At 42.6% G+C, this 13,937-nt stretch overlaps 1 protein-coding gene across 3 annotated transcripts in view; it reads left to right on the top strand.

Annotated features, from left to right (window-relative positions):
- The window catches only part of MCM10 (minichromosome maintenance 10 replication initiation factor), a 53,864-nt gene that overhangs the window by 18,457 nt on the left and 21,470 nt on the right, over positions 1–13,937 (top strand). For all 3 annotated transcript variants that reach the window (XM_003903396.5, XM_009213985.4, XM_009213986.4), the window contains 4 exons: positions 3,290–3,455; positions 6,285–6,452; positions 9,606–9,722; positions 12,320–12,519. In XM_003903396.5, the coding sequence (XP_003903445.1) occupies positions 3,290–3,455; positions 6,285–6,452; positions 9,606–9,722; positions 12,320–12,519 (651 nt within the window). The remainder of the gene's footprint in view (positions 1–3,289; positions 3,456–6,284; positions 6,453–9,605; positions 9,723–12,319; positions 12,520–13,937) is intronic.

Raw genomic sequence — 13,937 nt, 5'->3', positions numbered from 1 at the left:
AAAATTGAGATAAAAGAAACTTAAACTACTCAGCAAAAGCTTCTGAGTGGCTTTTAAATTTAAGGGATTACAGAATTGTTTGAGTCTCTTTGTCATTGTTATACATGAACCTCAGGCCCTAAAAATACTCTAAAGGACATATTCATAGAAATTCCCGGACACAGGTTGAGGATCCCTTATCCAAAATGCTTGGGACCAGAACTGTTTTGGATTTTGGATTCTGGAATATTTACATTCTATAGAATTGCTGGTTAAGAATCCCAAATCTAAAATCCAAAATCCGAAATGCTACAGTGTTTCCTTTGAGTGTCATGTTTGTGCTTAGAAAGTTTTAGATTTTGGAGCCTTTTTGTTTGTTTGTTTGTTTGTTTGTTTTTGTAATCTATTAACTCACTGTTATGGAAAAAACCCTGGGCTGTATAGAAGAACCTTTCCCTAGCTGGGCATGGTGACTCACATCTGTATTCCCAGCACTTTGGGAGGCTGAAGGGGGTAGATTGCTTGAGCTCAGGAGCTTGAGACCAGCCTGGGCAACAGGGCAAAACCCCATCTCTACAGAAACAAAATTTAGCCTGGTGTGGTGACATGCGCCTCTAGTTCCAGCTGCTTGGGAGGCTGAGTGGGGAGGTCCAGGCTGCAGTGGGCCAAGATTGTGCCACTGCACTCCATCCTGGACAACAGAGCAAGACCCTATCTCAAAAAAAAAAAAAAAAAAGGTTTCCTCAAAACTGGGAAGGATCCAAAAGTGAAAGAATGACTCAGACTTACATGTAAGGCACTCCTGGATGGCAGCAAGATTGTTTGGGAGATCTGCTCGTTTGTCTATTTTTGCTTTGGTTACCTGTGCTTATGAGTTACTACTCAACAAATCTTAGCCAAGACCAATGTCCTAGAGAGTTTCCCCAATGTTTTATTTTAGTAATCTCATAGTTTCAAGACTTAGATTTAAGTCTTTAATCTTTTTCTTTGAGACAGTCTCGCTCTGTTGCCCTGGCTGGAGTACAGTGTCGTGATCTCAGCTCACTGCAACCTCTGCCTCCCGAGTAGCTCGGACTACAAGCACACACCACAATGCCTGGCTAATTTTTGTATTTTTAGTAGAAACTGCCATGCTAGCCAGCCTGGTCTCAAACTCCTGACCTCAGGTGATCCACCTGCCTCGGCCTCCCAAAGTGCCAGGATTACAGGCATGAGCCACCGTGCCCAGCCTCTTGAATACATTTTGATTTGGTTTTTGTATATGGCAAGAGATAGAAGTCTAGTTTCATTCTCCTGCATATGGATATCCAGTTTTCACCGCACCATTTGTTGAAGAGACTGTCCTTTCCCCAGTGTATGTTCTTTGCACCTTTGTTGAAAATGAGTTCATTGCAGATTTATGGATTCATTTCTGGGTTCTCTGTGCCAGTACCATGCTGTTTTGGTTACTATAGCTTTAGTATAATTTGAAGTCAGGCAATGTGATTCCTCCAGTTTTGTTCTTTTTGCTCAGGATTGCGCTGACTATTTGGGGTCTTTTGTGGTTCCGTATACCTTTAGGACTGTTTTTTCTATTTCTGTGAAGACTGTCATTGGACCTTTGATGGGGATTGCATTGACGCTCTAGATTGCTTTGGATAGTATGGACATTTGAACAACCTTGATTCTTTCAATCTGTGAACATGGGCTATTTTTCCATATTTGGATCCTCTTTAAGGATTCCATATTCCATATTTGGATCCATATTTGGATCTTCTTTAATTTCTTGAATCAATGTTTTTTAGTTTTCATTGTAGAGATCGTTCACTTCTTTGGTTAAGTGTGTTCCTAGGTGTTTCATTTGGAGCAGTTGTAAATGGGATTACTTTCTGGATTTCTTTTTCAGATTGTTGGTTGTTGGCATATAGAAATGCTACTGATTTTTGAATATCGATTTTGTATCCTGCAACTTTATTGAATTTGTTTATCAGTGCTAATAGTTTTTTGGTGGAGTCTTCAGGTTTTTCCAAATATAAGATCCTATCATCCGCAAACAGGGATACTTTGACTTCTTTTTTAATTCGGATGCCCTTTATTTCTTTCTCATCTAATTGCTCTAGTTAGGACTCCTCTAAGCTGTTTGCCTACTGTGTATGTGTGATGAGACTTTTTTCTTGGTGTGTTCCCAGATAGGCTCCAGAATGGTTGGGTTCTCAGGGACATCTGCTTTTCGGCTGGGCACCATGGCTGTGGCCCACTACCTGGCCTTCAGGGTTCAGGCAGCTGACATACACCCTTAAGTAACTTGGGGTCGGCGGGGGAACTTACCACACCACAATCACAGAAATCAGACAAAGGAAAGAATTTTTCCACTGAAGTCAGTGTTTTCCTTTCTGAATATTCTTCATTGTTCAAACTTAGCTCTGGGACTTTCTGTTCCAGAAGATTCATGAAATAGTGAAGAAGCATGTTTTTCTCTGAGTGTCTTTTCTTATCTGCAAATATGTAATGCAATCAAAGACGAAACAAATGGGAATAACCCTAAGTTTTTTGACCAGTCATTAGGAACAAGAATATATTAATTGAAGCTGCATTCGAAAGCCTTTACTATAAGTCAAAATGTTGTCTTTTAAAAAAATTCAATTAGAATAGTAGAACCTGTGAAATTCTTGCATAATTGATGAAATTTAAATGTCTTATTTATGAATATCAGTTCATGGTTTTGTAATAAAGTTAAAAAGGATTGTTTTCAGAAGAATATTAAAATTTACATAATTTAAGAGCTTAAAGGATTTGTTATCTTTCTTGTATTCTATATAAGCCCTAGATCTATATCCAAAGAAAGGCAAACCTAGCTTTAAAAATTATCTTAGAGGCTAGGCGTGGTGGCTTACACCTGTAATCCCCACACTTTGGGAGACCAAGGCGAGCAGATCGTTTGAGGCCAGGAGTTTGAGACCAGCCTAGCCAACATGACAAAACCCCATCTCTACTAAAAATACAAACATTAGCCGGGTGTGATGGCGGGTGCCTGTAGTCCTAGCTACTCAGGAGGCTAAGGCAGGAGAATCGCTTGAACCCGGGAGGTGGAGGCTGCAGTGAGCCGAAATTGCGCCACTGCAATTTCACAGCCGAAATTGCGCCTATATATATATATATATATATATATATTTGCTGAAAAAATGGATGCCTTGGTCATACTATATTACTAAGCTTCCCAAGAACAGGTACTGTAGAGGTTTCTGACCATCATACTCCCTTACCACCTGCTAAGATGCCAAGTAATTTTTTATTAGAATCATAATTACTAATCATTAGTTTCTTAACCCAGGCGACCTCGAGTATCCTCCACAGAAATGAACAAGAAAATGACCGGCCGAAAACTGATCAGACTGTCTCAGATCAAGGAAAAGATGGCCAGAGAGAAGCTGGAAGAAATAGACTGGGTGACATTTGGGGTTATATTAAAGAAGGTTACGCCACAGAGTGGAAACAATGTGAGCCATTGTATTGATTTCTTAGCTGTTTTACTGCAAACTAACAGTGGGAACTTGATATCCTGAATTTGTTAACTGGAACCTGTTGGTGTTTCATTTAGAAATAAGTATAGTAAGTTCCAGAACCGCCACACATCATTGAGTTGGTATCCAGCGGGTATATGCAAAGGATGCTCTATTTAAATAAGGCCTGGTGGTACAGGTTTCTTGGGCTTTCCATTGTCCAAATCATTCTTACTGCATTTCACCTGTCATTGTTTTTGGTGACACATGTGGTTGTCCCTGTGACACTGTAATCTCTCCCATGGAGGAGAGGGACAAGTAACCAGAGAGGCTGAGTTCACAGATTCTTTTGAGGTCCCTTTAGATGTAAGACGTCAACCACAGAAGTGCTGAAATTGCTGGCCTGTGTCAGTGTTGTATGATATATTTAATTTGATCGTTGTCACCAAAGATCTAACAAGTTTCAAAATCACTTTTGACTGAGTCATAAATGGGAAAGTTATTCTGTGACCTGGCAAGTCAGATAGCCTGGCTTCTAAGCCTGTGCCCTTAACTAGCGATGTTACCTTAGGTTGGCCATTAATCTTTCTTTAGCGGCTTCCATCTCCTTATCTATAAAAATGAAGGAATTGGCTTTGGTTAGATTGAAAATCTCCCCTGTCTCTAAAATACTATGATTGTTCATGCTCAATCATGATGTTATTCTCTAATTTAGATCTTGGCCAATCTTTGGTTTTTTGTGAGAGCTGACGAGTTGAATTTTAGGAGTACCTGGTCCTAAGCCATTATCCTCAGCAAACTAACGGAGGAACAGAAAACCGAACACTGCATGTTCTCACTTATAAGTGGGAGCTGAACAATGAGATCACATGGACACAAGGAGGGGAACAACACACACTGGGGCCTGTTGGGGGAGGGCAGGGAAGGGGAGAGCATTAGGGAAAAGAGCTAATGCATGCCGGGCTTCATACCTAGGTGGTGGGTTGACAGGTGCAGCAAACCACCATGACACACGTTTACCTATGTAACAAACCTGCACATCCTGCACATGTACCCTGGAACTTAAAAAATTTTTTAAAAATTAAAGATTACCCAGTCCTACACTAGCCCTATTGCTATTAAGGTAAATGTGGACAGGTCTGGTTTCCCTTTGATTAAATTCTTAGTTACTTCATAAGTGGCTGTATTTACATGATAATAATAGACACGAGAATTTATTTGTTTGTTTATTTATTTATTTATTTATTATACTTTAAGTTCTAGGGTACATGTGCATAACGTGCAGGTTTGTTACATATGTATACTTGTGCCATGTTGGTGTGCTGCACCCATCAACTCGTCAGCACCCATCAACTCGTCATTTACATCAGGTATAATTCCCAATGCAATTCCTCCCCCCTCCCCTCTCCCCACAATAGGCCCCGGTGTGTGATGTTCCCCTTCCTGAGTCCAAGTGATCTCATTGTTCAGTTCCCACCTATAAGTGAGAACATGCGGTGTTTGATTTTCTATTCTTGCGATAGTTTGCTGAGAAGGATAGTTTCCAGCTGCATCCATGTCCCTACAAAGGACACAAACTCATCCTTTTTTATGGCTGCCTAGTATTCCATGGTGTATATATGCCACATTTTCTTAATCCAGTCTGTCACTGATGGACATATGGGTTGATTCCAAGTCTTTGCTATTGAGACATGAGAATTTATCTGAACTATTCCAAGACAGGCATTGCACAAATCCATAGAAGATGGATTCTAGTGCTCAGAGTCTGGGCAGGAGATTCCATACTGTAGCCCATAACCATACCCAGCCCAGATGCCTCTGTGAGATAGTGCAAGTCAAGATTATTCAAAGTATTCTGGTTTTAAAAACATCTGAAAAAGTGGAGGTTTTTCACGTTATAGTCGGTCAGCATTTTGAGCTGTATTTCTTCAGATACTTAGTAATACTTCTGAAACGTTAAGGTTAAACTCAACCAGTTTTCGTGAAACGATGCTTTTGTTTTTCTGGTAAGCTAAGCAAAGATTTAATAGCCTAGAGAGGAAACTTCTTTATTATATTAATAACAGACTTAGGCCAGGCCTGGTGGCTCACGTCTGTAACCCCAACGCTTTGAGAGGATGGGGTGGGAGGATTACTTGAGCCCAGGAATTCATGACAAGCCTGGGCAACATGGTGAGACCTCATCTCTATGAAAAGAAACAAACAAAAAAAATTAGCTGGGGCTGGTAGCACGTGCCTGTAGTCCCAGTTGCTGAGGAGGCTGAGGGTGGAGGATCCCTCTGAGCCCAGGAGTTGGAGTGAGCAACGGGACGTGATTGCACCACTGCCCTCCAGCCTGGGTGACAGAGCAAGACCCTGTCTCTAAAAATAATAATCATCATATAATTAATCAATGATATAGAATAGATTTACTCAATTTACCTAACATTGATTCATATCAGTAAGTTATTAAATGGTAGTGTCATACCCTCCACTGTCCTTTTAATGATATGCGCGTGTGTCTCTGCATCATTAGAAAGGCAGTGCTATCCCACTCCCTCTGCTTAGACCCAAGATAATTAGAGACTCTGCTAACAAGTTTGCCACCGGCTTGCTTTATTTCAGCTGCATCTCTAACATGAGAAGGGTAATAGAATGTGAAAGCCTAGAGAATGGGTTAATTTACAGTTATCACACATGCTGACCATACATATTCGAGTAACAACAAAACTTGGATTTAATGGATTATATGCATATAGTTTTCCATTGTAAAACTCTTGAACCATAAATGAGCATAACCTACAAGTCAAAAATTATAAAAAAAATTAAAATGACTCTTTGTTCCAGGGAAAAACCTTCAGCATCTGGAAACTGAATGATCTTCGTGACCTGACACAATGCGTGTCCTTGTTCTTATTTGGAGAAGTTCACAAAGCGCTCTGGAAGACGGAGCAGGGGACTGTCGTAGGGATCCTCAATGCCAACCCCATGAAGCCCAAGGATGGTTCAGAGGAGGTAAGAGCCTGTTTCTGGGATTTGAACAATGATTGTCCTCACAAGTTAACTGAGTTTTATCAAAGACGTTTGAGGCTGCACACAGTGGCTCACACCTGTAATCCTAACATTTAGGGAGGCCAAAGCGGGAGGATCACTTGAGCCCAGGAGTTCAAGACCAGCCCAGGCAACACAGTGAGACCGCCATCTCCACAAACATGTAAAAATTCACTGTGAGTGGGGGCACAACTGTAGTTCCAGCTATTCAGGAGGCTGCAGTGGGATGTTGAGGCTCTAGTGAGCCCTGATTGTGCCACTGCATGCCAATCTAGGTAACAAAGTAAGACCCCATCTCAAAAAAAAAAGAAAAGAAAAAGGTTTGTATTAGTCTACCTCCAGAAAATAAGTCATGCTTTTATGTGATTGTGTCTCTGTGAATCTGGCTTTTCATTTTTTGTTCATTCATTATCCACCAGTATTCTGAATTTCCACCTATTCTAAAGTGTTTGTAACAACTACCTTTATTCTGTCTTTTCAAACTAGTTACAAAGTTCCTGGAGGTTTTTTTTTTAACTATTATACTCAGATTTCCTTAGATTCATACTTTTTTTTTTTTTTTTTTTTTTTGAGAGTGAGTCTTGCTCTGTTGCCCAGGCTGGAGTACAGTGATATATTCTTGACTCACTACAACCTCCATCTCCTGGGCGCGAGTGATACTTCCACCTCTGCCTCCTGAGTAGCTGGAACTACAGGTGTGCACCACCACGCTCTGCTAATTTTTGTGGGGGGTGTGTGTGTGTGTGTGTGTGTGTGTGTGTGATGGAGTTTCACTCTTGTTGCCCAGGCCGGAGTGCAATGGAACGATCTTGGCTCACTTCAACCTCCGCCTCCCAGGTTCAAGTGATTCTTCTCCCTCAGCCTCCCAAGTAGCTGGGATTACAGGCATGCACCACCATGCCCAGCTAATTTTTTTGTATTTTTAGTAGAGACGAGGTTTTACCATGTTGGCCAGGCTGGTTTCGAACTGCTGACCTCAGATGAGCCACCCACCTTGGCCTCCCAAAGTGCTGGGATTACAGCCATGAGCCACCACGCCCAGCCTATTTTTGTGATTTTTTTAGGGACAGGGTGTCACTCTGTTGCCCAGGCTTGTCTCAAACCCCTGTACTCAGGTGATCCACCTGCCTCGGCTTCCCAAAGTGCTAGGATTACAAGTGTGAGCTGCCGTGCCCGGCATGATTCCTTATATAAATTTTTATGGTGGCATCAAGAAAGCAGTGTTTTATAATTGAGGGAATTTTGCTTCATTGACTATGACAACCATAGCTGCCGTTTAAAATCAAAGTGAATTTTCATCTTCTGAAATACTAGAGTTTTGGCACTATCCACTGCTTCTCTAGGAAATCACAAATCTAGACACAGTGTGAATAGCAACTGACAGTTCTCTACTCTGACCCAGCATGGAACTTTCCTCTATTGTAGTCAGATTATTCTTTTCAAGAGAAGTGAGAAAAATGTTATCTCATTCCTTGCTTTCACCAGAGAATGGCAACAAATCTTCCTCTATTGGTTAGGAATGTGTTTGGCTGCAAATAACAAACAAACTTAAGTACAGTTTCTTTTCAACAATAAACAGTGGGACTTATTTTTCTTACATATATTTTTTAAAAATCCAGATGTAGACACTATAGTGATTTAAGAGTGACATCTCTGTGAATCTCAGCCTTTCTCTCCTGGTCACAAGATGCCTTTGAAACTCTAGCCATCACTGTGAAGTGGCATACCGTGGAAGGGTACCAGTTTCTTGGAGAGGAACACCATACACTGTTTACCAATCCCATGGGAAAGCTCTAAACACCTTGCCAATTTCTACAATTTCTAGATCTGGTAGGTTCCCGGGTCTGGCTGGAAGCTTTGTACAAACCCAGCTGCCAGTGGTTCAGCACAAACCAAGCTACCCGCAGCTTTGCACAAGCCCGCCTGCGGGAGTATGCACCCGGGAGACAAAACACTTATACAAGTTGAGTGAAGCACCTTAGGCAGCGAGAGTCTACAGAAGCCTAGGATCTAGGTTGAGCCAGTCCACCAAAGCTTAGGAAAGGCACTCCAGGCAGGCAGAGTCCTGTCTGCTCATGGCGCTCTTCACCCTGCAGCGGAGAGATTGTGAAAGCACCCTGATCCGGGTTTTATAACCTGGAGGCCACTTGCCTTATTGAGCTCAAGTGTTGTAGGAGATCTTCTCATAGGAGGGGTGAGGACAAAGCCCGAGCTATTTGGGACAGTCCCTCTTGGTACAGTCTCTCCAAGAGGAGAATTGCAAACAAGAAGGGAGAGAACTGAGTTCAGCAAGGCCTTTCAGGAACTTGTCTCCCTCCAGTCATCTCCATTCAAGGCGAGAAGTGAGGAGGAAGGGGGAGCCAGCCTCCTAACTCATTTTATCAGGAAAGCAAAAGCTTCCCTACCAACTCCTGTTTACGTCTGAGCATCTAGAACTTATCACACAACTAATGCTAGCTCTAAGGAGTGCTGGGAAAACAGGAAACAGGATCTATTACCTGAGGCTGAGAACTCGGCCAGCCCAGACAAAATCAGGATTCCATTCGCAAAGATGAAGGAAAGGATGGAAAATGGGAAGAGAACTGAAGGTGCCTTCTGCACCCCTGTTCCTAAAACAGTGATAGAGCCCTGGCTTCAGATTCCTTTAGACCAGTGAAACCTCTCTCCTTGTTTCTAAAACTGATAGAGCACTGGCTTCAGATTCCTTTAAACCAGTAAAACCTCTCTCCTTTTTGAGACAGGGCCTCACTCTGTTACCCAGGCTGGAGTGCAGTGGTGCGATCACAGCTCACTGCAGCCTCAACTTCCCAGGCTGTAGGGATCCTCCCACTTCAGCCTCCCAAGTAACTGGGACTACACGCACGCACCACCACGCCTGGCTAATTTTTGTGTTTTTTTGTGGAGACAGGGTTTTGCCACATTGCCTAGGCTAGTCTCAAACTCTTGGCCTTAAGCGATCCACCCACCTCGGCCTTCCAGAGTGCTGGGATTGTAGGCATGAGCCACTGCGCCCGGCAGTAACCTTAAATCAGCACCGCCCATTCTTTTTTCTGTTCCTGCTAATAAAAGGCCATAATTTTGTCTGTCTTTAACTCCTGCCCCACCTTTTTCTTACAGGTGTGTTTATCTATCGATCATCCTCAGAAGGTCTTAATTATGGGTGAAGCTCTTGACTTGGGAACCTGTAAAGCCAAGAAGAAGAACGGAGAGCCGTGCACGCAGACTGTGAATTTGGTTGGTTTCAGCCTTGTTAGGATGGTTTCTGCTAAAGAAAAGAACGGTTAGGAATAAACTGTAGATACTTTAGCTGTGATGACCAGTTTGGAATTGAGTGTCCCACTTAAAGGAAGAGTCAAAATGAGAAAATTTAATGTGTGGTTAATAATTGCCAGTTTAAAAAAGTGAGGGCAGGGGAAGGGTGGGGAGATTTAACCTCTTAGGAAAGTGATCTTTTATCTGACCAAGAGGTTTAAGACAGAATTTTTGTTTGCCTTCAATTCTTATAGTTCCACAGAACAAACATGATGAAATACAATGAAAATTATATTTTAGCCTATATTTTAACTCCATTATACCTTTTCTTACGGCTTTTAAAAAAAATAATAGCTTCATTTGGGTATAATTCACATACCATACAATTCACCCTTTTAAAGTAAGCAATTCAGGCCAGGTACTATGGCTCAGGCCTGTAATCTCGGCACTTTGGGAGGCAGAGGTGGACAGATCATCTGAGGTCGGGAGTTCGAGACCAGCCTGGCCAACATGGTGAAACCCCACCTCTACTAAAAATACAAAAATTAGCCGGGCTTGGTGGTGGGTTCCTGTAGTCCCAGCTACTTGGGAGGCTGAGGCAAGAGAATCACTTGAACCCAAAAGGCAGAGGTTTCAGTGAGCTGAGATCGCACCATTATACTTCAGCCCTGGGTGATAGAGTGAGATTCTGTCTCAAAAAAAGAATATAAATAAAGCAAACAATTCAGTAATTTCTAATACATTCACACAGTTGTGCAACCATCACCACTGTGTAATTTCAGAACCCTTTCATTGCCCTGGAAAGAAACCCAGTACCCACTAGCAATCACTCCCAGTCTCCTCTCCCCCAGCCCCTGGTAAGCACTAACCTTACTGTCTCTATGGATTTGCCTCTTCTAGACATTTCATATAATGGAATCACAATATGTGGCCTTTTCTGTCTGGCTTCTTTTGCTTAGCATAATTTTTCTCACAATTGATCGATGCCGTAGCATTTATCAACACTTTATTCCTTTTTGTGGGTAAATAATATTCCATTGTATGGATATACCACATGTTGTTTTATTCTTTCATTGGTTGATAGACACTTGGGTTGTTGCCACATTTAGCTATTATGAATAATGCTGCTAACACACTCACATACAAGTTTTTATGTGGATGTATGTTTTCCATTCCCTTGGGCATATACCTGGGAGTGGGATTGCTGGGTCAGTATGGTAACTGTCTAGATTTTGGAGGAACTGCCAGACTGGTTTCCCAAGTGGCTCCACGGTTTTACATTCCCACCAGCAATGGATGAACTTTCCAGTTCCTCCCTGTCCTCATCAGCAACTGTTACTGTATTTCTTTTTCGTTATAGCCATTGTAGTAGATGTGAAGAGCTACTTCTTAGAGTTATTTGAAAGGATTAAATGACAGGTTTTAGTTTCAGCTTTTTTTATTCCCTTATTTCTTCCTATTAAATGAATTAGTGGGCAGGAAAGAATAAGGTGGGAGACGATTGGAAAATGCGGTTTCAGAGTGAAGTACCTAACGAATCTCCCCATGAGAACTAGATTCTAAAAAATCCATTGTCTGGATAGGGGCGGTGGCTCATGCCTGTAATCCTGGCACTTTGGGTGGCCGAAGTGGGCAGATCACTTGAGGCCAGGAGTTCAAGACCAGCCTGGCCAACATGGTAAAACCCCGTCTCTAGTAAAAATACAAAAATTAGCTGGGTGTGGTGGTGCATGCCTGTAATCCCAGCTACTTGGGAGGCTGAGGCACAAGAATCACTTAAACCCGGGAGGCAGAGGTTGCAGTGAGCCAAGATCACGCCACTGCACTCCAGTCTGGGTGACAGAGCGAGACTCTGTCTCAAAAAAAAAAAAAAAAAAAAAAAATCCATTGACACCATAACTACTGTTCACTCGGTAGAACAACGCTGCACCATCTCTCTTTGTTTCTCTCACTGAAAGGATAGCACTTGTCTGAGGATCAACCAGAGAAACAGCTAGAAAAACCTCTCTGGGAGCTGATTTTGTTTTTAAATTATTTTTTACTGGGGCAAAATTAACAATATACAGTTAACCATTTTAAAAAATGTATATAATTCAATGGTATTTAGTTGTGTAACCACCAGCTCCCTGGTTTCAGAATTCCATCACCCTGTGAAAACACTGGCACCATAAAGTCATCACTGCCATCCCCACTCCCTCCATCTCCTGGTGACGTCTAATCTGCTTTCTGTCCCTATGGATTTGCCTCTTCTGTAAAAGGACTTCTACAACATGGGACCTTGTGTATCTGACTTCTTTCACCTAACTTGTTTTCGAGGTTCATCCTAGAAGCTGATTTCCTTTGTAGAAAGAGGGCAAGGGGAATTTCATCAGAACAGTGCTTTCAGGGGACTCGAAGGGAAGAACTTCTTCCCCTCGGGGACTGAGTACCCCTTTCACGTTGGGAACGTTCCTGGAGGTCGGCAGGGAGGACTCTTCCTGCGTCATGTTCCGGGAAGTGGGGAGAAGGAACTGTGTCTGCTCACTGCTGTTTCCTAGCCTGTCGCCCTCATCCTGATGCCACTGCTCTGCCTTTTGCAGCGCGACTGCGAGTACTGTCAGTACCACGTCCAGGCTCAGTACAAGAAGCTCAGCGCAAAGCGCGCTGACTTGCAGTCCACCTTCTCTGGAGGACGAATTCCAAAGAAGTTTGCCCGCAGAGGCACCAGCCTCAAAGAACGACTGTGCCAAGATGGCTTTTACTACGGAGGAGTTTCTTCTGCCTCATATGCAGCTTCAATGTAAGATGTTCTCGGGGCTTCTTTTGGGCAGAGGATTTTGCTTATCAAAGACTAAACCTACTAGTTGTACCTTCCTGTAACCGTCATAGGATACTTGTACAGGTTTTATCTTTCATCACTCATTGCCTGAAACAAGTTGGTTAAAGACCGCTTTTATTCCCAGGTGGAGATAAAAACTTTCAGGAGACAGACAGATTGACTTATGTTGTGTTGAACTTTAAGACAGCCCACTCTTCTCTTCAACTTTTTTTTTTTTTTTTTTTTTTTGGTGTGGAATCTTACTCTATCACCCAGGCTGGAGTGCAGTGGCGCAGTCTCAGCTCACTGCAACCTCCATCTCCCAGGTTCAGGTGATTCTTCTGCCTCAGCCTCCTGAGTAACTGGGACTACAGGTGTGTGCCACCACGCCCAGCTAATTTTTGCATTTTTAGTACAGACAGGGTTTCACCATGTTGGCCAGGCTGGTCTCGAAATCCTGACCTCAGGTGATCTGCCTGCCTTGGCCTCCCAAAGTGGTGGGATTACAGGCGTGAGCTACTGCTCCCAGCCCCTCTTTGTCTTCTAATGTGAATAGTGCACCTTTGTCAGGGCCATTAAAAACATGTTAATTACAGTGTTAACACCCTTCTAATTATTTATCCTACGCTATTTGAGTGAGGCTACAGACCTCGTGGAACCCAAATTTCATTCAGTGAGTGAATATACTATGAAGCCCCACACGGGGAGTGGGGCGATGCTGGGCAGGCATCCATGGCCCCTTGCCTGGGGAGTCAGGGTCACTAGAGTCCCTGATGCTGTAATCCAAGGGTGTCCAATCTTTTGGGTTCCCTGGGCCCCTTTAGAAGAAGAATTATCTTGGACTACACATAAAATATACTAATGATAGCTGATAAGCTAAAAAAAAAAAAAAAAAAAAAAGAAAAGTCTCTTAATGTTTTAAGAAAGTTTATGAATTTGTGTTGGCCCACATTCAAAACCATCCTGGGCTGCGTATGGCCCACGGGCTATGGTTTGGACAAGCTTGTAATCAGTGGCCTCGTCACCACATTATATAAAGTATATCTGAGGACTTGGCACGAGGCAGCTACAGTTGATCCAAGAATAAAACATAGATTTTTGGTCCCAATCCAACAGGAATGGGGCCAGAGGACTCACTTCCTGTTTGTTTTTTAACAGTAAGCATGTTTTTGAGATTTAAAATGATTTCTGAATTTTTCCAATCTGCTAAAAGCATACATGTATATTAGTCTTTTAAAAGAACATACAATTCAACCAATGGAGAAAATAAAAACCAACTATAATCCTACCACCTGAAAAACTGTTAGTTCTTGGCCAGGCACAGTTGCTTACATCTGTAATCCCAGCACTCTGGGAGGCCAAGGCAGGAGGATTGCTTAAGCCCAGGAATTTGAGACCAG

The sequence above is a fragment of the Papio anubis genome, chromosome 11 (genome assembly GCF_008728515.1).
Source record: "Papio anubis isolate 15944 chromosome 11, Panubis1.0, whole genome shotgun sequence".
NCBI lineage: Eukaryota > Metazoa > Chordata > Mammalia > Primates > Cercopithecidae > Papio > Papio anubis.
This window is presented reverse-complemented; position numbering and strand designations above follow the sequence as displayed.